Source organism: Oryx dammah, unplaced genomic scaffold (genome assembly GCF_014754425.2).
Source record: "Oryx dammah isolate SB20612 unplaced genomic scaffold, SCBI_Odam_1.1 HiC_scaffold_8, whole genome shotgun sequence".
NCBI classification, from domain to species: domain Eukaryota; kingdom Metazoa; phylum Chordata; class Mammalia; order Artiodactyla; family Bovidae; genus Oryx; species Oryx dammah.
This window is the reverse complement of record NW_024070192.1, coordinates 49,306,850-49,331,321: the sequence shown is the minus strand read 5'-3', so window position 1 is coordinate 49,331,321 and position 24,472 is coordinate 49,306,850. Positions and strand designations below refer to the sequence as shown.

Sequence of the window (24,472 nt, the reverse complement as noted above, 5' to 3'; positions counted from 1 at the left end):
AGATCCCACAAGCCACACAGCATGCCCCTTCACCCCAAAAAAGTGATATGCAGAGCAGAAAATGAAAACAGTGAAAAAAATAGAAGATATTGATTAATAAGAAAAAGTTATTATCTTTTGAGCTATTAGAATTTAATGTGTTATTTTGTTTTCTATCATTCTTTGGTCTTGTCTATGGCCTGTATATTTTCCCAAAACCAAACATTGAAAATAATGGTTCTTATTTTAGGGGCAGGTATGAGATAGCCAAAATATTAAGCTGATTGGAAGCAATCAGTTTTAATCATGAAAGAGGGTTGGTCCTCCCTTCCCTGGTGAGGATTTAGAGTCAGCGTGTATGCTGTGTGCTTAGTCACTCAGTTGTGTCTGACTCTTTGCGATCCCATGAACTGAGGCCCGCCAGACTCTTCTGTCCATGGGGATTCTCCAGGCAAGAATACTGGAGTGAGTTGCATTCCCTCCTCCAGGGGATCTTCCCCACCAGGGATTTAACCCAGATTTCCCACATTGCAGGCAGATTATTTACCATCTGAGCCACCAGGGAAGCCCAGCTTTTTTGTTAAAGACTTTTCTTGCTCCTCCAGGAACTTCACCCTGATGAAATTGACACCGACTCTGCCTACATTCTTTTCTATGAGCAGCAGGGGATAGACTATGCACAATTTCTGCCAAAGATCGATGGCAAAAAGATGGCAGACACAAGCAGCATGGACGAAGACTTCGAGTCTGATTACAAAAAGTACTGTGTATTACAGTGAAGCTACCACTCTGGCTGCTAGGTAGACTGGTGATGAGGGAGATGACTCCCTGTAGCTGACATTTGGCAAAAGCGTCACTGAAAGGCAAGCTCAATGTGTACTTATTTTATCCTGTGACCCTGAAGCACAAAATTTAAAAAAAAAACCCTAATTAAAATAGCAGTTAACATACCAGTAGTAATAATTTTGTTTGGAAGTGTCTCACATAAGCTCCCTGGTAGAGAGCTTTCAGGCAGAGCCCACCATTAGCCTGTAAACAAAAGGGTTTGGCACCAGCCACCTGGGACCAAATAAGAACTAAATTGTGCTTGTCCAGACACGAACAACCCTGTAGCGAATATAGTTTACCAATAATCATGACAGAATACTACGAATCTCCTTGGAGTCAAAGTAAAACAAAAAATTGTAGTGTTGTCTGGGGACGACATGATATGCTACCTCCTTTTTCCTGAAGTTTTATTCCATTGTAGCGACTGACACGATGGAGAAAGCGAGATCATGAAGGCGTGTGAAGGATTCTTACAGCATGGACACAGATTTTTCAATTTACTTTTTAAACCATTTTCCCACTCTTTCTATATCTTCATTGCTTTTTGTTTTTGTTGTTGTGTCATTGTAGTAGAGACATACATAAGTGGTCAGTCTGAAAGGAGGCTCTCTTAAGAGCTGTGTGCCTTCTCCCCAGGGCCTTGGTTGGGAGACCCTGTAGGAAAAAAAAAAGCATCGTGGGAGATCCAGCTAAAATAAAATAGCCCTCCAGATAGAGGCAGCTTGCTCTGAGGGTACTTCAAGTGCCCTCAAAAACGTACCCCTCCACTGCTGGGAGTGGGAGGGGAGTGACGGCTGACATTCACACCGTCCTTCCACGCACTATTGCACAGTGTCTGAGAGGGAACAGGGCCACAAAGCTAGATGGTGTTTTGCAGTTAGTGGTTGTTTGTTCTTTGTTTCTTTGTTTTGCACTTTAAAAAAAGAATACGTGCAGATGAGCTTTTCAAAACTTGTTCATATTTGATGGCTGTAAGGGCTATAAATTAACTTGATGGGGTTGTTTTCCCCTATCATATTAAATTTAAAAACAAAACACATCCCAAACGATAATGTATAAGTATTTTTAATGCAGTTGGGGGATTTAGGAAGTAAGTTTTTTGTTTGCATCTCCATTTGCTTTTTTTTTAATAGTACTGGTCATCAAAAGTTATGTTTCTTTGCTCACTTCATTTTATCCTCCAATAATTCAAGACTGGAACAAAAATATAAATGTTATTTATTTCAGGCAGCATTTTTTTTCTGTGTTGTTTCTAAATATATATTCAAGGTAAATATTTTACTTTTTTTATTCATCTGGACCCTGGAAGTTGATTCTCATTAACTGTCAGATTCCATTACCCTTCCTTCCTCATAGATAGTAGGTGCCAGTGTAATTAAGCGTTTGTGTTTTGATACCTAAGGTCGATTACTAACCAGTTCTCAGAGCATTTACAAAGGTAAATGGCTGAGTTGAAAGCCTATTCAGAAGAAGACTATAATTGCAAGTAGGAAGGAGGGGCCTAAATGCTATAATATAATGAAGTCAGACAAAATGCAGACTTGAGAGTTTCATGATTTTCAGTGTATAAAATCTGTCCATTCCTAACTGGACAAGTCCCATGAAAAAGTGGAAGACTTTAAATAATTTCCTTACAGATGTTTTGTTTAAGCAGGTAGCACAATCGACTAATGTTGTTTGATCTGTGTTTGTTACATTGGTTGTAATTAATTTTTTTAATTCATGACTAGCAAAAAATTTATTAAATTAACTAACTACATTCACCTTGTAAATTACTGTATAAAACTTGTTGACAATGCACTGACTTTAGAAAGATGTTAATGTACATAAATAGAGTGTAAATAAAATAGTGTTGATGTACTGAAATATGAACTGTATAAAAAAGTATTGGTAATTGTATATGGAGTGTACCTGTTTCTCTGTAACTATTATCCAAGCAAATTAAATACTGTGGATGCATCTATGTGCTCTTTTTCCTCTATACAAGTAAACACAAAAATGTCAAATTCTTTAGCCTTCCTCTCTGTGACCCTGTTTTAATTCTCCTGTTTGAATACCTGCCTGACTTACAGAGTTGGAGGTTCCATCTCTGAGAGAATGGAAGGTGTGTTGAATGTAGAACAAGGTACTTGTAGCGACCAGATAAATTTGCTTCACATCCCTGTTAGGAAATTGTTTGGAAGACATTGAAAGGGTTCAGGAGAAGAGTAGCTTGCTCATTTGAAACTGAGAATCGAAGAAGGAGTTTTTCCAATAGTTTTCATGCAGATTAAGGAATAAAGTGAAGAAGAGGTGCACCTCTTACATGATGCCTGGAGATGATCCTTAGTTTATAGAGAACGCTGAGAAACCAGGGACATATCCCAGGTTGTTGTTCTGAGAGGTCTCCAGGGAGCCCATTGACAGCGTTAAGGAGAGTTGAAGATTTAGAGTTAATGGGACCTTCACATTCAGTCCTGTTTTATTTACCTTTAAAGTCAGAATACCTGCCTCTTGGGCTCATTTTTAGGAAGTGAGGTATACAAATGCCTGACAGTTTCTTGGTAAGTGCTCTGTGAATGTGAAATCCTACCCTCATGAGATTCAGTCCTATTTGACAAAGAGATTTATGTATTCGCTTATTACACTGACACTCAAAGAATTTAATATCTCTCTGCTCACATTCTCCAAAACACAGGAACAGACATTAAAAATGTATAGAATGAAACATGTTGAATCAGCAGCAGTAGTAGCTTAAGGAAACGAACAAACAGAAAAGGGATCCAAAATGAAGCACCGCTCCTAAAGTGCAGTCTGTGTCTCTGGCCTTTTAAATGACCACCTTGAATATCTTCATCCTTGTATCTCAAACATTGTTCCTGGCACACAGGAAGTCAGTAATATGTAAAATAATGTTTTAATGAAAAAATAAGAATAAGGGACAACTCTGGAAAGAAACAGCATAGAAAGATGGGCAGGTGTTTCACTTCTAGTTCCTGAATGGCCCTGTAAATTGAGAGTGGTCATCAGCCTCCCAGCCTCTCTGGCTAAGGCAATTCATCATGGAATCTCTCTTCCACTTGGTGACATTGCCTACTTCATTGTATATACCATTGAACAGGAGCAAGTAGATGAGTTGGCTTATTTTCCCTAACTGTTTTAAAGATTAAGAATTTTAATAGGCTAGAGCCAGAACATGAAGCTTAGGGAACAAATATCCCATCTTTCCTCGATGACGTATCACCAGGTAGGTTCCTTAGTATTGAAATCATGAGGTCAGAAATGTACCTACCTCTATGATGAGAGACTCATACAAGATAGTGCAATAAAAAGAGGCTGCCAGGCTTCCCTTGTAGTCTAATGGTTAAGAATCCACCTGCCAAGGCAGGGGACATGGGTTTGATCCCTGGTTCGGGAAGATCCCACATGCTTCAGAGCAACTAAGCCCTTGTGGAGCCCATGCTCCACGACAAGGGAAGTCACCACAGTGAGAAGCCTGTGCACCTCAATGAAGAGTAGCCCCTGCTCACCTCAACTAGAGAAAGCCCTCAAGCAGCCGTGAAGACACAGGGCAGCCAAAAATGAATCTTTAAAAGACAAATGAAAAAAACGCTGCCTTTAGATTTCATAGCAGTGGAAAGTAAGGTAATAAATAGTGCAATAGTTGCACCTTCAGAGGCCCGTAGGGACTAGGTTGGGAGCAGAGTGTCAGAGAAGCTGGTCCTGCTGTGGAGAATGGGGAATAGTGGGGACTGGTGAGTTCTAGGGCACCCATCCCATCTGAAGGCTGCATTTGATTGTTGCCACGTGGGAATGCAGGCCCCAGTGTTACCAAACCTCTTTCACCCCAAAGAGAAGCCAGAAATCCAGGTATTTATACAGAACATCCAATTTAGAAATGTTGGCAGGGCTTTGTTTTGTTAATTTTTAAACATCGTACTGCCTAAATTAAAAGTTATTTGCAAGCCAGTTACTAGCCACTGGTTTTATGCCCTCTGGTAAGTAGAAAGGCTTGGAGTCCATTATCAGGGTCAGATTCTGCCTCTTGCCATATTATAACTATGCACTAAAACAAGTTCTTAATTTTCATTTTTTCATTCCAAGCGTGTTTATGTCTTCTCTTTTATTCTTTTTTAACTTTTATTTTATATTGGAGTACAGCCAATTAACAACGTGGTGATGGTTTCAGGTCGACAGCAGAGGGACTCAGCCACACATATACATGTATCCATTCTCCTCCAACGGACTGGTTCCAAATTGGGAAACAAGTACATCAAGGCTGTATAGTGTCACCCTGCTTATTTAGCTTATATGCTGAGTACATCATGCAAAATGCCGGACATCCAGCACAAGCTGGAATCAAGATTGCAGGGAGAAATAGCAATAACCTCAGATATGCAGATGATACCACCCTTATGGCAGAAAGTGAAGAGAAACTAAAGAGCCTCTTGATGAAAGTGAAAGAGGAGAGAAAAACCTGGCTTAAAAGTCAACATTCAGAAAACAAAGATCATGGCATCCAGTCCCATCACTTGATGGCAAATAGATGAGGAAACAGTGGAAACAGTGACAGACTTTAGTTTCTTGGGCTCCAAAATCACTGCAGATGGTGACTGCAGCCATGAAATTAAAAGACGCTTGCTCCTTGGAAGAAAAGCTATAACAAACCTAGACAGCATATTAAAAAACAGAGACAGTACTTTGACAACTAAGGTCCATCTAGTCAAAGCTATGGTTTTTCCAGTAGTCATGTATGGATGTGAGAGTTGGACCAGAAAGAAGGCTAAACACCAAAGAATTGATGCCTTTGAACTGTGGTATTGGAGAAGACTCTTGAGAGTCCCTTAGATTGCAAAAAGATCAAACCAGTCAATCCTAAAGGAAATCAGTCCTGAACATTCATTGGAAGGACTGATGCTGAAGCTGAAGCTCCAATACTTTGACCACCTGATGCAAAAAGCCAACTCATTAGAAGAGACCCTGATGCTGGGAAAGATTGAAGGCAGGAGGAGAAGGGGCGACAGAGGAGGAGATCGTTGGATGGCATCACCAACTCAATGGACATGAGTTTGAGCAAACTTCAGGAGTTGGTGATGGACAGGGAAGCCTGGCGTGCTGCTGTTCATGGGGCTGAAAAGAGTCAGACACAACTGAGCGACTGAACTAAACTGATTCTCCCCCAAACTCCCCTCTCACTCAGGCTGCCACATAACCTTGAGCAGAGTTCCATGTCCTATAACAGTAAGTCCTAAAACAAGTCCTTCACACCCTCAGATTTCTCGTGCCCAATGAGAATACCATTTCAAATTGTTATTAGAAGGAATAAATAATGAATGTAAATAGGCACAGGCCCTGACACCTATTGGGTACCCAAATCACAGTATTCTCTCCCACTTAGAGCAGCAGAACACGGGTATACCATAACTAATACTAGGATCAAACTCATTACCAGTCAAGAAGCGTACGACATAGGAATGCATGTACAAAGCTCTGCGCTCAGTTCTCTAGGGGCAGCTGTTCCCAACCTGTCAATTCAAGAGCATCATCAAAATCAGCCAGGAGTTGGGCCTCCCTGGTGGCTCAGTGGTAAAGAACCCCACTGCCAATTCAAGTGACAGGGGTTCGATCCCTGGTTTAGGAAGATCCCACATGTGGCAGAGCAACTAAGTCCATGCACCACAATTACTGAGCTTGTGCTCTAGAGCCCAAATACCACATGCCCTAGAGCCTGTGCTCTGCAACAAGAGAAGCCCCAGCGATGAGACGCCTATGCCCAGCAACTAGAGTGTAGCCCTCTTCTCCAAAGCTAGAGACAAACCTGCACAGCAACAAAGATCCAGCAGAGCCAAAAATAGATTTTTAAAAATCAACTAGGGATTTGTTAAACGTGCTGTTTCCAGAGTTCCACCCACGTTGTCATGTAATATCTGTGCTCTCTGCCTGTTGACACCCAGATTTATGAGATCATCTCCTTCCATGCAGTCCAAATCTCTGCATTTTAGTAAGTTTTCAGGGGACCTTCTTTTGCAGCCGGTTGGCACTGTCCTGCAGACTGGTCATTTGTGGAAACCACCTCTTCAGAGAATGAGTCAACTTCCAGTCTAATTGGGGAAAGATGATATGCTCATGCACACGAGTAAGGAGGATTGGTAGATATAATTGTCTCAGATGAAGTGCTGACCGAGGATGGTAGACAGTAGCTGTTGGCAGAGTACTTAAGGAAAATCATATAGGAAGGGGGAGTGAGCTATGCCATGAAGCAAAATCAGGATTTTCTCTCTCTCTTTTTTTTTTCAACTTTTTATTTTGTATTGGGATATAGGTGATTATACCCCAATTATAAGAAAGCCTTCCTCAGCAATCAATGCAAAGAAAAGGAGGAAAACGATAGCATGGGAAAGACTAGAGATCTCTTCAAGAAAATTAGAGATACCAAGGGAGAATTTCATGCAAAGATGGGCACAATAAAGGACAGAAACAGTATGGACCTAACAGAAGCAGAAGATATTGAGAAGAGGTGGCAAAAATACACAGAAGAACTATACAAAAAAGATCTTCATGACCCAGATAACCACGATGGTGTGATCACTCACCTAGAGCCAGACATCCTGGAATGCAAAGTCAAGTGGGCCTTAGGAAGCATCACTACGAACAAAGCTAGTGGAGGTGATGGAATTCCAGTTGAGCTATTTCAAATCCTGAAAGATGATGCTGTGAAAGTGCTGCACTCAATATGCCAGCAAATTTGGAAAACTCAGCAGTGGCCACAGGACTGGAAAAGGTCCGTTTTCATTCCAGTCCCAAAGAAAGGCAATGCCAAAGAATGCTTAAACTACCGCACAATTGCACTCATCTCACACGCTAGCAGGAAAACATCTATTTCTGCTTTATTGATTATGCCAAAGCCTTTGACTGTGTGGATCACAATAAACTGGAAAATTCTGAAAGAGATGTGAATACCAGACCACCTGACCTGCCTCTTGAGAAACCTGTATACAGGTCAGCAAGCAACAGTTAGAACTGGACATGGAACAACAGACTGGTTCCAAATAGGAAAAGGAGTACATCAAGGCTGTATAGTGTCACCCTGCTTATTTAAGTTATATGCAGAGTACATCATGAGAAATGCTGGGCTGGAGGAAGCACAAACTGGAATCAAGATTGCCAGGAGAAATCTCAGTAACCTCAGATATGCAGACGACACCACCCTTATGGCAGAAAATGAAGAATTAAGATAGCATATTCAAAAGCAGAGACATTACTTTGCTGACTAAGGTGCGTCTAGTCAAGGCTGTGGTTTTTCCAGTGGTCATGTATGGATGTGAGAGTTGGACTGTGAAGAAGGCTGAGCGCCAAAGAATTGATGCTTTTGAACTGTGGTGTTGGAGAAGACTCTTGAGAGTTCCTTGGACTGAAAGGAGATCCAACCAGTCCATTCTGAAGGAGATCAGCCCTGGATTTCTTTGGAAGGACTGATGCTGAAGCTGAAACTCCAATACTTTGGCCACCTCACGTGAAGAGTTGACTCATTGGAAAAGACTTTGATGCTGGGAGGGATTGGGGGCAGGAGGAGAAGGGGACAACAGAGGATGAGATGGCTGGATGGCATCACTGACTCAATGGATGTGAGTCTGAGTGAACTCCGGGAGTTAGTGATAGACAGGGAGGCCTGGCGTGCTGTGATTCATGAGGTCGCAAAGAGTCGGACACGACTGAGCAACTGAACTGAACTGAAAGAGCCTCTTGATGAAAGCGAAAGAGGAGAGTAAAAAAGTTGGCTTAAAGCTCAACATTCAGAAAACTTAAGATCATGGCATCCAGTCCCATCACTTCATGGCAAATAGATAGGGAAACAGTGGCTGACTTTATTTTTCTGGGCTCCGAAATCACTGCAGATGGTGATTGCAGCCATGAAATTAAAAGACGCTTGCTCCTTGGAAGGAAAGTTATGACCAACCTAGACAGCATATTTAAAAGCAGAGACATCGCTTTGTCAACAAAGATCTGTCTAGTCAAGGCTATTGTTTTTCCAGTAGTCATGTACGTATGTGAGAGTTAGACTATAAAGAAAGCTGAGCACCGAAGAATTGATGCTTTTGAACTGTGGTGTTGGAGAAGACTCTTGAGAGTCCCTTGGACTGCAAGGAGATCCAACCAGTCCATCCTAAAGGAGATCAGTCCTGAGTGTTCATTGGAAGGACTGGTGTTGAAGCTGAAACTCCAATACTTTGGCCACCTGATGCGAAGAGCTGCCTCATTTGAAAAGACCCTGATGCTGGGAAAGATTGAGGGCAGGAGGAGAAGGGGATGACAGAGGATGAGATGGTTGGATGGCATCACCGACTCAATGGACATGGGTTTGAGTGAACTCCGGGAGTTGGTGATGGACAGGGAGGCCTGGCGTGCTGTGGCTTATGGGGTTGCAAAGAGTCAGACACCACTGAGAGACTGAACTGAGTGACTGAAGGTGCATGGGAAGCATAGTAGATGATAACAATCAGAAGAAACCATGTTGTAAAGGCCTTGGAAGGTCAGAGCAGTTCTTATGGAAGTGTTTCACATTGCCAAACATGCTGGTGTGGTTGCAAAACATGGGTTTCGTTACATGCACACCAATCTGACATCGTTTAAACAAATTTGTACTTGCGGTAACAACTTTCTCTCTTTCAAATACATAATCGACTTCTGCTGAAATTTCTCTTGGTGCTGAACTTTGGACTTGACCTCAAGCCCAAGAGGAATGCAGATGGAAACCAAGCTTCAAGAAGTTCACAGGGGGAAAAAAAAAAACGAACCCAGCAGAAGGTGGAGGGAAATTTAGGAGAATCGTGGAAAGGGAGAAAGAATGCATGCCAGAGGAAAGAGCCTGCTCAGTGTGTCTGGGAGAACAGAGGCGAGGAGGATCCAGAGAGAGGGGGCTGGTGGTGGCACCTAAAACCTTTGGGGGCCGGCATCTGCAGTTCTTCATAGAAGGATCCTCCACCCTGGTGCCTAAGCCCCAGCCCTCACTGGGGTTATAGAGAGGAGTCTTTCAATGTTGAACCTCGGTGGTGAGCCTCCTCAGGATGGATCAGGAGATGCCTGTTGTCAGCAGGTTAGCTCTGGCCCCTAGTCCAGCGCCATCTCCTTCACTGACACCACAGAAAACAACGTTGCTCTGCTTCCTACAGGACTGTGTGACTCGGGTGCGTCCCTCAACTCCTCTGGCCTCAGTTTCCTTGTAAATCATGAAGGGTTTGCCCGAGGTCAGTAGTTCTTCAGCTTTTATTTTGAAACAACACTGGGGCAGAACCCTTTCGGGTTTTACCTGCAGGCCCTATATATCGCTAAAGCAGGTAAGGTTGGAGGTGCTCAGGTGGAAGTGACGGTCGAGGATAGGGTATGGCTTGAGCAGCTTTTGAGAGCTCTGGATCAGGTGTTCCGCGAGGCCCCTTGGATACTAAAGCATTCGGGAAGTCCATCACGGGGAATTCCCTGGCGGTCCAGAGGCTCAGACTCGTGCTTTCACTGCCTCAGCCCTGGGTTCAGTCCCAGGTCAGGGAACTGTGCAAGCCAGACTGCACAGCCAGAAAAAGGAAAGAAGAAAGGAAACCGATTGTAATGCAATGCTGATCCCCAGAGAATGGTCCCCAGCAACAGTGCTGTCAAACCAAGTTCTGGAGCCTGGCCCTGAGGCTAAACAAACCAAAACATGGGAGTTTGGAGCAGAGAGAGTTCAGTCGCTCAGTTGTATCCAACTCTGCAACCCTATGGACTGCAGCACGCCAGGCCTCCCTGTCCATCACCAACTCCCGGAGCTTACTCAAACTCATGTCTGTCGAGTCAGTGATGCCATCCAACCATCTCATCTTTTGTCATCCCCTTCTCCTCTCGCCTTCAACCTTTCCCAGCATTGGGGTCTTTTCCAATGAGTCAGTTCTTTGCATCAGGTGGCCAAAGTATTGGAGTTTCAGCTTCAGCATCAGTCCTTCCAATGAATATTCAGGACTGATTTCCTTTTGGAGCAGAGAAAGTTTTATTGATAGGGTGGCAACCAAGAAGATGGGTGGGTAGGTGTGTCTCAGATCCACTTTACTGGCCGGCCTGGGCTTAAGGTTTTTAGGGATAAAAAGGAGGGGGTTTCAGGGTGAGTGATCATCTTATATCAGTCCTCTGATTTGTGCCTGGTGAGGTAGAATGGTGAAGTTTCGCAAGAAAACACCAACCACCTGGTTCCAAAAACAGCCTGGGGTCTTCGTGCTTGTGGTCAGCATGTAGTCACCTTCCTCCACAGGGTGTGGGTCTTAGTTTCTGCAGAACAGCTCCAAGGCGTGAGTCAGATTTTCATGTATAATTGTGACTCTCTGCATGTGCTCAGTTGTGTCTGACTCTGCAACCCCTGTACTGTAGCCCGCCAGGCTCCTCTGCCCATGGGGAGCCAGTATTCCCCAGGCAAGAATACTGGAGTGGGTTGCCATTTCCTGCTCCAGGGGATCTTCCTGACCCAGGGATCGAACCTGAGTCTCCTGCATCGGCAGGCGGATTCTTTACCATTGAGCCACCTGGGGATCCCATGTGTGATTAGGACTCTGTTTTATAGCTGAACTATAATTTCCTGATCGCTTTTCCTTTGCTTCTGTGTTCCCTCACTTCCCTAATTAGTAACCGCTTGAATGTGCTTTTCAAAACTCAGGGAAGGCCTGAGGCCACAGCCTTTTTCTATTGGGTTGGCCAAAAATTTCGTTTGGGTTTTTCTGTTACCTCAACTTTTTGGCCAAGCCAACACAAACAAGAAATGAGGGGGCGGTGGGGGCTGGGGGCATGGAGAATTCCCTGGCAGACCAGTGGTTAGGACTTTGAGCTTTCACTGAGGGCCTGGGTTCCATCCCTGGTTGGGGAACTAAGGTGGCACAGCCGCATGGCACAACCAAAAAAGAAAAAGAAACAGGGTGCTTTTGCACCCACGAGGGCCCCATAGGGTCCTGCTCGATTTCAACAGGAGAGCATTCTCATTTGTCTGCTGGAAACGACCATGCCAGCAGAGTGGGCCTTTCCAAAGCCATTTTGCTTCTCTTGGTACATCTGGGCAGGGAGGGACAGCCAGCCAACCAGGGTGAAGGCCAGTCAGCTTCCCTCCCCTGCAGAGACCACTGGAGCAGGCTGGGGCAGGGCACCTGCTGGGAGCCAGCCCCGGGGCCTTGGCCTCTCGTGCCACCTGGAGAACGTCCCAGCTACCACTCCCTGTTTGCAGAGCTCCCAGTGTCTTGGAGCTGCAAATAAACATCCTCTCACTTTGGGAGAGATGGGAAAGGGCGAGGACAGTTTATCGCTCATCCATCAAATGTTTATTGAGTTCCTGCGTGCGTGCATGCTCAGTCACTCAGTCATGTCCAACTCTCTGCGACCCCGTGGACTGTAGCCCACTGTGCTCCTCTGTCCATGGGATTCTCCAGGCAATAATACTGGAGTGGGTTGCCATTTCCTACTCCAAGCAATGTTCCTGACCCAGAGATTGAATCTGAGTCTCTTGTGTCTCTTGCATTGACAGGCAGATTCTTTACCACTGCGCCACCTGGGAAGCCCTATTAAGTACCTGCTCTGTGGCATAAAAGATAGTCCTCTGCTTGGAATCAGGAGAGAAGTTGAGGAAAGCACTCAGCCGTGGAATGAACATGTACTGTTTGCCAGACCCCAAGCTATGCCTGTTTCGTTCATTATTTATTGCTCACCACAGCTCTGTTAGGGATGCACTATCATCTCTTTACAAATGAGGAACCACAATCAGTGAGATTACAGTATCATGACAATCACTGAATGAGAAACTGAACATGAACTGCTTTCACAACAGATAACACTTATGCAAATGCAAAGTATTATTGTTCTATAAGGCGGTAAGGAGAGGAAGTAGGTGTCCTGTAAGCAACCCCTCTTCCTGGAAGATGGAAAACTCTCAAGAGCAAACAGCCATGCAGTGACTCTTGAGCGAGACCGATGTCCTAGCTTTGTTCTCATCACCTCTGGTGGCCCAGGGACTTTAGGAGTCAGACAGATGGAGAAAGGGGTGTAGAAGGGGAGGTGGGACCAGGGAGGGGGAAAGGATGGACTCTGGGGCGGGTCAAGGCCACAAGCTCCAAACTGGACTTTGGAGTGTCTGATAGGATCTTATCAGGGATTTGGCAGGGATGTGATGGTGTCAGAGGCAGGATGGGAAAGACCAGGATTGAGAGATCTGGTTTCAGAAGGCAGCCGCCAGCCACGGAAGCCATCAGAATCCCATGTTCCCCACGGGCCCCCTGCCAGACGGGCTACCTGAGAGGCCGGCCCACCGAGTACAATGCTTCCTCCTCCCTGCAGCTGAGGCCTTTTCCTTCCTGGCCTTTCCTGGGAAGAGAGGGAAAACAATCGAGCCTGACCGTTTACACCCAGGTATTTGCACCCACAAGCCTGGGCTTCTAAACTGAACACCACATGTCCATCCGGCCACCACCGTGGGCCAATCGTGCAGCAGGCAGACTCTGCAGTTGCCTTCCATTCAATTCTGACTGTGCCGAGTCTCAGTCCAGTAGCCCATTATCTTTCTCTCCAGGGTTTATGGGCCCAGCTTTATGGGCTCATCTCTCCACTATGATGATAAAGACACGTCAAGCCTCAATCCAGAACTCACAATCCAGAACTCACTCACTGGTGGTCCAGCGGCTAAAACTCCATGCTCCCAATTCAGGGAGCCTGGGTTTGATCCCTGGTCAGGGAACTGGATCCTACACGCCACAACTAAGACCCGGCACAGCCAAATAAGTACAAAACTCATATACATCGAGAGAAAGAAAGAGAAGTGGAAAGAGAAAGCATGGCTAATTTGGACCCTGGGGACATAAGCGGTGTAAATTTGGAGGGAAATCTCAATACCCTAGCTGATTAGGAAAGAACTGTTAAAGCCTGGAATCTGCTGCGCTGCCCAGGAAACATTCTGGAAGTGGCAGCGTGGTCACAGTGCCTGGAAAAGGCTTGGACGAAATGTTTCATCTAATGCTGTTTGCAGGTTAGTTTGTTGAGGAAACCATTTCCTTGTTTAGACCACAGAGCAGCCTCCTCCCATTCCCTGGAACTTGAACTGTCATCAAATTCCACATGGCAGCCTCTGTGACCCGGCTTCTGGGCTGGCTGTGGCTGGCCTGGCCAAAGTGGCCTTGGGCTCAATGAAGTTCACACTCTGAGTATGCAGATTGCATTGGATCTTACTTTTCTTTTAAATTTTATTTATTTGTTTGGTCTCACTGAGTCTTCATTGATGATCACGGGCTTTTTCTAGTTGCTATGAGTGGGGGCTGCTCTTCAGTGTGGCGTGCGGGCTTCTCATCGCAATGGTGTATCCTGTTGCAGAGCACAGGCTCATGGGTTTCAGTAGCTGCCGCACAAGGAAGGGCTTAGTAGTTGTGGCTCCTGGACTCTAGCGCACAGGCGCAATAGTCGTGGGGCATGGGCTTAGTTGCTCCAGGGCATGTGGCATCTTCCCAGACCAAGGATTCAAACCATGTGCCCTGCATTGGCAGGCAGATTCTTTCTCACTGCGCCACCAGGGAAGTCCTGGATCTTACCCTTACCGCTCTTTCCCACCATCTGTCTACACACTGGTGGCAGCCTTCTGAGGGTATCTAGATGTGACTCGAACAAGTCCTTTTAGCGACTTCCCTGGTGTTCCAGCGGCTAAGACTCCTCGCTCCCAATGCAAGGGGCCCAGGTTTGGTTCCTGGTCAGGGAACTAGACCCCGCATACTGCAACTAAAGATTCTACATGCCACAACTAAAAAGATACCACGTGCTACAGCTAAGACCCAGTGCAGCCAAATAAATAAATACTGAAAACAAAACAGGGACTCCCCCAGGTGTCCAGTGGCTAAGACTGAACTTTCAATAGTGGGACCCTGGGTTTGATCCCTCATCGGGGAACTAGATCCATAAACAAATAAAAACTAGGTATTTCAAAACAAAGCAAAACAAAGCTAGTCCTTTCAGCCGCCACGTGGTACCCACTGAGCAGAACCTCTTGATTTTTCAGGCACTGCTCATCCAACACCACGACAGCCTCTCCCAGGCCTCCTCTCACAGACGGGGGCGTCAGGATCAGAGTCCCCCACTGGCCCCTTCTATTTCACTAGATCCTTCCCAAAGCAGAGCTGTTTCCCCTCGCCTTCGTGTTTGGGTGTGTCTCACTGAAAACGCAAGGAGCTGTAGGAACTGTAGACATTCTTTATTCACAGCAGCAGGGCCGACATGCTGTATTCTCAACTGGCTGACCCAGCGGACACAGCCCTGTGTGCCAAGGGCTTTTCGGGTGGTGTTTGTGTAGGCAGAGTAACCCTGCGCAGGGCTACAAATGATCTCAGCAAAGTCACCGTTTACAGAATATGGGAGGAGAGTCAGAGAACATGGGGCGAGAGCCCGACCACCGCTGTCTTGGCTGACTGTTACTGCCCTCCAGGGTCAAAGCGCTCTTCCGGTTTTTCTAGGTCACTTCCGTTCCCTTTATGACCCCAGTGTGAATCTCAGAGGCTTACTGACTGATGCCACACTGAAACCCGAGTCCCTCTGAATCCTACAACTCAGAGGCTTCACTTGGACCCAGCAAGTCACACCCACTTGTCACACCTGTCACACCCAAAGCCTCTCCCCTAAGAGAGGTTCCTCCCGGGAAACTGCTGGGGAGACCAGGGCCCTCCCACCACCCTCCAACCAGCCCCAATGTGACTCAGTACGCGACTGCATATGAAGTCAGAGCTGAAACTAGACTGAAACCTCAATTTGACCTGCAGCCTCGAGGATCCTGGCCAGGCCTGCAGGATGGAGAGGCAGAGCATCTGAGGGGCTGCAAATTGGGAAGCGGTTTCACTGGGGAACAGCAGAAACCAGGGATCAAGCACCTCTATGCCCGGGGCCCACATATGGAAACAGCTGCTCAAACTATAACAAAACCAGGCTGATTGTGTCAGTCACTGAAGGAAAGTCTGCACAAATAGAGCTCGGAAGACCAGGCTTATCTCTCAGGATTGCCCAATGGGCAAAGTAAATATTTAGTCCCAGCCCTGGAATGGTGCCTGCTGATTCTGTGCTGTGCTATCATTCTTCCCTTTATTCACTCACCCTGCCAACATTTGCTGCCAGTCCCACCCTGAATGGCCAAGCCTGGCCTGGCACCACCATCCTCCAATGGCTCAGACGGGATCCTCCCGTCGTCTTCCCGTAGGGCATGTTGTTGGAGAAGGTGGGCAGCAGAGACTAGGAAGGCTTCACAAAGGAACCACTTTTAAGCTGGCTTTTGGTTGCTGTGTGAACCTCGTGAGATGCAAGCCAAAAATAGGGGAGGGACAGGAAGAGCCTCCCAGATCTAGGGACCAGGACGTGTCCCCAAGTCTCTGGCCAGACTGGTGGTTTCTACACTTGAGCTTCCCTCTAGTGTGGATGCCCCAGAAGCACTGAGTTCAAGCAAGGACTGTAGGGTTTATGCGATATCTTTCGGAAACCCGTGAATGGATTTTTTGGGCCAACCCAGTAGATGGGGCAGCCACTCACTGGCTGGAAAAGGTGAGCTTCTCTACTCGCCGAGCCTCGGTTTCCTTCGGAAAAGTGATGGTAAGAGGGGGCGCTTGAGGATCAGATTGTCTGGGTCCAAATCCTACTAGCCAGCCCTGGGTCCCTGTCTTTCACCTCTTTATCTGAAAGTGGAGAACATACCCATCTCAGAAGCTAAGGATTGAGATAGTACCTCAAATCCTTCCATCTGCATAAACGTTGGCTGCTCTGATTATACTGTTGTTATTTGTGCACAGTTGGGAGCAGCAATCCCTGCGCCAGGGTCCTTCCCAGCAGATATTGGTTGAGATCCTACCGTGTGCTCTGTACTATTTGGACGTTTGATGGCCCCAGAAAACCCAAGCATGTGCAGGATGTTTACTAAGGTTCGCCTTGAGGACCAACACCTTGGGGTGGGAGGGGACGGAGCCAGGGATCCTAGAGAGAAAAGTGAGGTGGTCGTGCAGGCTCAATGCTGACCTCGACAGGCCACCACGGAAAGCTCCTTGCGGGTCACCCTAAATGGGGCCAGCCCTTTATCCTCCCCCCTCCACTTGACCAGTCAAGGCTGGGGATCTGCAGAGAGGAGTGTGACCTTGAGCAAAGAGGCCTCTCATCCCTGGAGAGGCCAAAGACTAAAGATGTCCAAACTCCGACAGCACCCAGAGCTGGGACACGCAGTGCCTAGAAGGGGCCCCCACCCCAAGCCGCACATCACAGTGTCCCCATGAGTGGGAAACAAAACAGATGAAAATCCTCCACTGTTCTGAAGTCGTTGTTCTAGTGGGAGTTGAGGTTCTAAAGGTTGCTGTCAGGATGAAATGAGATAATAGGTGTAAAGTACCTTTCAAAGGGCCTTGCAAAACAGAGCAGGCTTGCAGACAGAGATAACGACAGATAAACAGATGAGGAGATTACCAGGTGAAAGGACTGCAAGGAGGAGCCTCTAATGTGAATGGGACTCAGAGTGTCTGGATCCTTCTCTGCCTGCACCCCAGGCTGTGACGTGGACAGGCGTTCCAGCCCCGATGGGGTCCCGTGCTTCTTAAGCCTTTCCTCAGTTTGTAAATAAAACCCTGGCATCAGGTCCTGCTGGACCCCACCAGAGCCGGCAGCCTGGCGCGGCCTGAGGGCTCCCTTCCGCCAGAGGTGGCTGGAATGATGGGCGGGAGCCTGGCTGCAGGAAGGGAGTCCTGGCACGCGCTCTGGAGGGGGCCTCTGGCGGAGACCAGGGAGATAAAGAGATTTCCCTGGCACCGGCCTCTCCCCATGGGGAGGAAATCGACCAGCAGAAGGGCCCGCTCCAACGCCCTCCAGGGCCGAGCCAGCTGCCCTTCCCTCAAGAGCCGGATGAAACAGTCAGGTCTTCAGGGAGGGGAAGCCCACTGATCAATCTGCTCCCAGTTACCAGGGCTGTGGGCCCCTGGAAGCAGAAGGAAGCTGGCCAGGAGACGGAAGTGGGGTGGTCTCAGCCTTTGTTGCTCTTTTTTTTCTTCCCCCTTTCTGTCTTGTCCCTCTTTTGTCCACCCTTTTCTCTTGGCCTCAGTTTTCCAGGTGGGACGAGGGAAGGGCCATCAGACCCAGTAAATCCAAATATGTGACACCCAGAGCAACATAAACACAGATAAACGACAGCGATAATGTAAGGGTGAAGTGACATGAAAGCCGCTCTGTCGTGTCTGACTCTTTGTGACCCCATGGACTGTAGTCCATGGAATTCTCCAGATCAGAATATTGGAGTGGGTAGCTGCTTTCTCCTCCAGGGGATCTTCCCAACCCAGGGATCAAACCCTGGTCTCCCGCACTGCAGGTGGATTCTTTACCTGCTGAGGCCCCCAGGGAAGCCCAATGTAAGGGTGCCCCATGCAACTTGGGAGGGAAAGGCTAAAATGTATTTGTTGTTTATCTGAAACTCACATCTGTCGGGCAACCCTAGGCGGGTGTAGGCCTTGTGCTGTGAGAGGCCTGCAGCAAACCTGGATAGGAGAGGAGCCCTGGCAGACAGCAGGGACAGAGCCCGAGCTGAAGAGAGAGATGTGTCAGAGGGCGTGTGGGCAAGTTCACAGCTCCTCGGGGAGGGACCGGAGGGAGGTGAAATGGGAAGCCAGTGCCCAGGCCTTCTCAGTCCCTCAGCAGGGAAGCAGACTGCCCTCTGACCTCACCTGCCAAGGCAGGGACAGGAAGGAGAGCTTCGGGGCAGCCTGGACCTCCGCTGGCCCCCTGGCTCCTCCTGATGATGGAGTGAGTGTCCTAGTGACCCGGCAACGCTGGGCAAAGGTGGGCGGGGAGGTCTGCCTCTGTGGGCTTTTCTGTGGATGAGTGAGATGGGGTAGAGGGCTGGGGGACGCCCCTGAGTGAATGAGCAGAGAGGCAGACACCGTGTGTGGGTGTGTGTGTTTGTGTGTGTGGTATGAGGTGGAGGAGATCCTCCCTTAGGAGCGGCATGGGTCCCCCACCACACTCCAGCTGCTGACCCCAGAGGTGAACCAGTGCTTCTGTCCTTGGAATTGCAACTTCTGCCTGCCGTTCCCTACCTCCATCCCTGGAAGCAGCCAGTTTTTCCCCCATCTGTAGGCCTTACCCATCCTTCAGTGCTCTCTCTTTAATAATAATAATAATAATAAATAATTAATAATAATAATAATAGGGACTTACCTTGTGGTCCAGTGTCTGGGCCCCCACTCTCCTAATGCAGGGAGCCTGAGTTGGACCCCTGGTCAGGGAATAGATGCCACAAGCCACAACTAAGACTTTGCATGCTGCAAGTAAATAATAAGAAGAAAACACACACACACACACATGATAATAACTACAGATTATTTAATACAGCCTCTTGTTATGGTATCTTGTTTCATCTTTATAGCAACGCTAAGGGGTAAATGAGCTTCCCTGGTGGCTCAGTGGTAAAGAATTCGCCTACCAATGCAAGAGACAAGGGTTCCATCCCTGGCTCAAGAAGATCCCGTGGAGGGCATGGCAACTCACTCCAGTATTCTTGCCTGGAAAATCCCATGGACCGAGGAACCTGGAGGGCTGCAGTCCATGGGGTCACAAAGAGTAAGATGTATTGACTTAACAATTAAAACAATAACCACAAAGGGGTAAATACCATCCTTATCCCCATTTTACAGATGAGCAAACAGGCTCAGATGGTGACTTAAATGACCAAAGTCACCTCACAGAGCTAGTCAGCAGGAGAGGGGGACCAAACCCAGGTCTGTGTGGCTCCAGGGTGCCTGCTCTAGGGTCTGTACCTGTGGTTTGTAGGCCCTCAGCCCAGGAGTCTTGGGGGAAAGGCTCAGATGGGGCTTTTTCTCCCTGAATCATCCTTCCCTGGCACAGAGGAAATAATAGCGTTTGTTGAAAGAAAAATCTTGTTCCCGAACATACCCAGTCTGTTCCCTGGCTCCGGCACCTCACCCCGCCCTCCAGGCTCTGCAGGGCCAACACGTGTTGTAGGAGTCTGGTCTCGGCTGGGACGAGGGCTCTGAGGAAGGAACTGGCTTGTGACTTGTCTGTCCCGTGGCTCCCTCCAAAGGAAGCCCCTCCCTGGGCGCAGGCGGGCCAGGAACATGTCCTTGGTCCCCAGAGAAGATAATGCCTTTGTCCCGATTGAGATAAACAAACAGAGCAGCTGTAACGTAAGGTGCAGGAGCACCCCACCCGCAGTCACGGGCCTGGCCTTCCTCCCAAGGTCACCAGTAGGAGCCTGAGGACAGCTTCGATCCCACCCCACTTGGATCGAAGGGCCACGCTCAGCCCACTTTGCAGGGGGATAAACGGAGGCCCCGAGCAGGGAACCCATTCAGCTCCATTCCTGCGAGGTTACCAGCTTTCTGGCTTCTTCCCACCCCTCACCCACAGGGGGGCACGGGCCTCAGGGGCCACCACAGTGTGGTCTGCAATGTGGCCTCCGTGCAGGCAGGCCCTGGAGTTCTTTGAAAGGGCAGCCTTCACCTACATCCGTTTCCACCTCCACCACCCTTGACTTGGGGCCCCTGTAGACCCCTGGACCCTCCCCTTACCCCCCCAACTTCCCTTACCCCCTCCCAACACTATCTGAACAGAGCCTCAGGAAGCAGGGCCAGCAAGTGTGCAAATGGAGAGCCAAGATGGGGAAGTTTATTTTCTAAAAATCATCTAAATACATGGGGAGTATTTTTAGCCCCTGGATCGCTCCCAGATGCCAAATCTAAACAGGGGGCCCGAGAGACGACAGCCCGTCAGGGAGCGGCGCGTGGAGACTGGGTGGGACAGGGTGGACCCCACCCTGTCCAGGCCCAGAGGTTGGATGGATGACTGTCGGGGAGAAGGCTGGCCGCAGAGCCGAGGATGCAGAGAATGACCGTGGCCTCTGACAGGTGCCCCAACCCCGCCGTGTGCCTCAGCACCCTCAGCCCTTGTGCGACCGCAGGAATACACCCTTAGAGGATTGTCCTGGAGCCCACGGTGGCTCCAGCAGGCATTCACTGAACATGCTGGGAGCTGGGGAACTAGAAGTCAGGTGGTGGCCCAACCCTTCAGCCATGGAGCCTTCCCCAGGCCTAGCCAGCTGCAATGCTGGGGGTGTGTGTGTGTGTATGTGTACACATTTTATGCCCAATGCGAGGACTCAGAAGCGAATGAAAGTAGAGCTAGGGGCTCCTTGTCGTACCCCCTCATCTCTGGGGGAGATGTGTCAGGAGCCAGGCCAGACTGGAAGGACTGATGCCGAAGCTGAAGCTTCAATATTTTGACTGCCTGATGCAAAGAGCCGATTCCCTGGAAGAGACCCCGATGCTGGGAAAGATTGAGGGCGGGAGGAGACGGGGCGACACAGGATGAGATGGTTGGATGGTATCACCGACTCAATGGATAAGAGTATGAGCAAGCTCTGGGAGATAGTGAAGGACAGGGAAGCCTGCCGTGCTGCAATCCGTGGACACAAGGAGCTTCAAACCCTCTCCTGAGATGGGCTCTGCAGGGTTGGGGGCCGCTATCAGGAGCACACCGGCCCATCTCCTCCAGCTTCTGGGATGTGGGGCCAGTCCCCAGGGGTGGGGCTGCCCACCGCCCGAGTGACCGCCCGCAGTGACCTTGCTGTGAGTGGAGCACGGACCGCACCTGCTTGTTCCGGGCTCCGCTGGTCAGGTTTATTACTGTGGGGTCAGAGGGGCAGGGTGGGGGCGCGGTCGTGCGCCTTCAGCGGAGGAGGGGCGGGTGGTTGGCGAGGCCTAGGCTCCCCTGGTCTCTGGCAGAGAGCTGGGACTTCCTGGTTCTGCTGCAACGTTATTAGTCACCAAATGTTGCCGGGAGGGCAGGGGGGGGGGGGGGGGGCGCCCGGGGGGAGGGGCAGTTCAGGTTTCCAAGAGAGAGAGTGCTGAGCCTGGGAGGGGCGAGGAGGAGGGCATAGCTGAGATCTCAGGTGCCCCCCAGGCTGTATGGGAACCAAAGAGAACAGGTTTCAGTCCATACACCCCCTGCTGACACAAGCTGCCTGCTGTTGTTGCCACAGTGACAGCAATACCCACCCCTCCACCACCCCCCCACGGCTGTGTGGTCACCAGTTGAATGGAGAGGGTGCTTATTCTTGGCCACAAAGGAGAAAAGGGAGAGGGAGGCTGCTATGGAGGCGGGGAGGGGGCACACCCTTCTCCGTCCCCCAGGCCTAGCTGGGGGTGGTCAGGGCCTCTGAAGGTTTCGGAGCCTGAGAAGGCTTAGAGGTCACCTCCTCCAACCAGCTCCGCTCCAGAGGCCAGCAGCAAGCCAGGGCTTTGAGCATCGGGTGCGGGAATCCCGGGTGCCCCAGCGAGCCCGCCAGACCGGAAGTCTGTTGCCGAGGCTGTTCCCATCGTCTCAGGTGGCCTTGCCCTGCAGTGGTGGTTTGAAGTGGGGCTTGGCTTCCCAGCCGGAGGTTGAGACTGGGAGGTGGCAGTGAAAGCTCCAGATCCTAGCCACTAGGCCAGCGGTCAATGAAGGGCCCTGGGCCTTCAACTTCGCAGAAAAGAATTCCCACAAAGACGGAAAGTAGTGAAGCCAGTAAAGTATTTATTAGGAGGCAAAAGTGTACAGTACGTGTGAATAGACACACGGGCAGCCTCAGAGGGAGAGTCCCTGAGTCACACCCTCATGACAATTTAAATCACTCACAAGGGGCATTTCTACCGGGTTTCCTTTGGCCAGTCTTTTTGACTGACCTGGTTCACAGTCCATCTTTGATATAGCTCAGGATCCTCCCATGTGTACACAAGCATCTCAGCCCAGATGGATTCTACCGCAAAGGACTATGGGTAGAGTATCCCTTGACGTCACTCTGCTTTGACTTCCAAGGAGCCTTTCTGCAATTATGTGGTTGGGGAGGTCTCCTGACTTGGAGAACGAGAAATGTGGTCTGGGAGGGCCCAGCTTCCTGCCTTAATTGTCCTGCTCTTCTTGTCTTGGAGCTTCAGTCCACAGGGAATGAATCCGCAGTCACTTTACCCCAGGGGCGCCCATCTACCTCCTGCCTCACCTGCACCAACTGGCCAGGCCCTGGCCCTGACCCCAGGGCCCCTCTTCACCCAGTAAAGCCCGTTCTTGGCCTCTTCCTGTCACACTCCTCCAAAATCCACTCTCAAAATCTATCTCACGCTCTTCCAAAACTCCAGCCCTGCCCTGGGGCCCCTCAACCCCTGGCTCCTGGGGCCTGGCTTGGCTTGGGACCTGCCTCTGGAGTCCCAGAAAAGACCTTATTTCTTTCTCCCTGTTTTTTGGACCCTCCTCTCCACACCTGCTACCTCCTAGTCTTACTCCCCCCTTGGATTCCAGAAAGAGAAAACACCATTAGAGACTGTGAGTGGGGAGGGGTGCCTTTATTGACAGCTCAAGGGCCAAAGACCCTGGGGTTCATGTGTGACCCCTCAGCTCCTGGACACTGCAGCAGGCTCCTAACTGCCCCCACCCCCAACACCAGACGCACTGGGCCTCTCCCTGCTGCCTGTTCTCCGCTCTCTCCCCTCCCCTCCCTCCACTCCAGGCATGAACACTTGCTGGCCTCCAGATGGCCCCCACCCCCTTCAAGTCTTCCAGTGGGCATCCCTACCCACTGAGGTCTTCCCTGACTACCTTCCCTTCCTGGTTCAGCTGTCTCGCAGCTCTAACGGCCTTCTGATACACTGTCCAGTGTGTCTCTTTTATTTATAGTGTCTCCAGCGAGACTGTGAACTCTAGGATGACAGGCATTTCTGTCTGTCTTATTCCCTGCCATAACCCCAGTGCCTAGAACATAGATGCGCAAGAAATATTGAGGCAAAGCAATGAACCACACCACCCATCCTGTGTAGGCTCTGTGCAAACACTTTGCCCCTAGTACAGGGCGTAAAGGGCAGGCTGGGTCTCAGTTGCCTCTGCTGGGGGTTCACTGGGCAGCCTTCACCAGCCTCCTCTCCTTTTGGGGCCTCTGTGTGTGTGTGTGTATGTGTGTGTGTGCACGCACGTGCTTAGTCGCTCAGTAGTGTCCAATTCTTTGAGACCCCCACGGACTACAGCCCACCAGGCTCCTCTGTCCACAGGATTCTCCAGGCAAGAATACTGGAGTGAGTTGCCATTCCCTTCTCCAGGGGAACTTCCTGACCCAAGGATCGAACCCAGGTCTCCTGCACTACAGGCAGATTTTTTATCAGCTAATTGACCAGGGAAGCCTTTCTGGGCCTCTGCTTCCTCCCTTATATAATGAAAGACTGGACCGGAACTTCTCCAGCTGTAGCTGTCACTGTGTTGGAACTCTGAGGTCCCTTCTCCATTTCTCCAAGTGGGGTGTCATCGACAGGGAATTCACAAAGGTGGGAGGGGTGCCTACTGGTCCCTGCTCAGAATAAGTCTCCAGGCCTGAGGTCCCTATCCTGGCACCCTAGGATGGGTTGAGAAGAAAAAGACAGCAGTAGTTGTGGGAACTAAAAACAGACTTTCCTGGCCATCCAGTGGTTAAGAATCTGCCTTCTAATGCAAGGGACATGGGTTCGATCCGTGGCTGGGGAACTAAGATCCCACATGCCTTGGGGCAACTAAGGCCAACTGCCATAAACACTGCACCCAAAAGGAAAGATCCCAAGAGACACAACCAAGACCCAACACAGCAAAAAAAAAAAAAAAAAGGCGAAACAAACCAAAAAAACTGCACAGA

General features: G+C 49.2%; 1 protein-coding gene across 2 annotated transcripts in view; it reads left to right on the top strand.

Moving 5' to 3' along the window:
* Positions 1-2,766, top strand: part of USP32 (ubiquitin specific peptidase 32) — a 199,205-nt gene extending 196,439 nt beyond the window's left edge. For both annotated transcript variants that reach the window (XM_040244123.1, XM_040244124.1), the window contains exon 34: positions 585-2,766. In XM_040244123.1, coding sequence (XP_040100057.1) covers positions 585-758 — 174 coding nt within the window. In that variant the 3' untranslated portion in view covers positions 759-2,766. The remainder of the gene's footprint in view (positions 1-584) is intronic.
* The last annotated feature ends 21,706 nt before the right edge of the window (positions 2,767-24,472 follow it).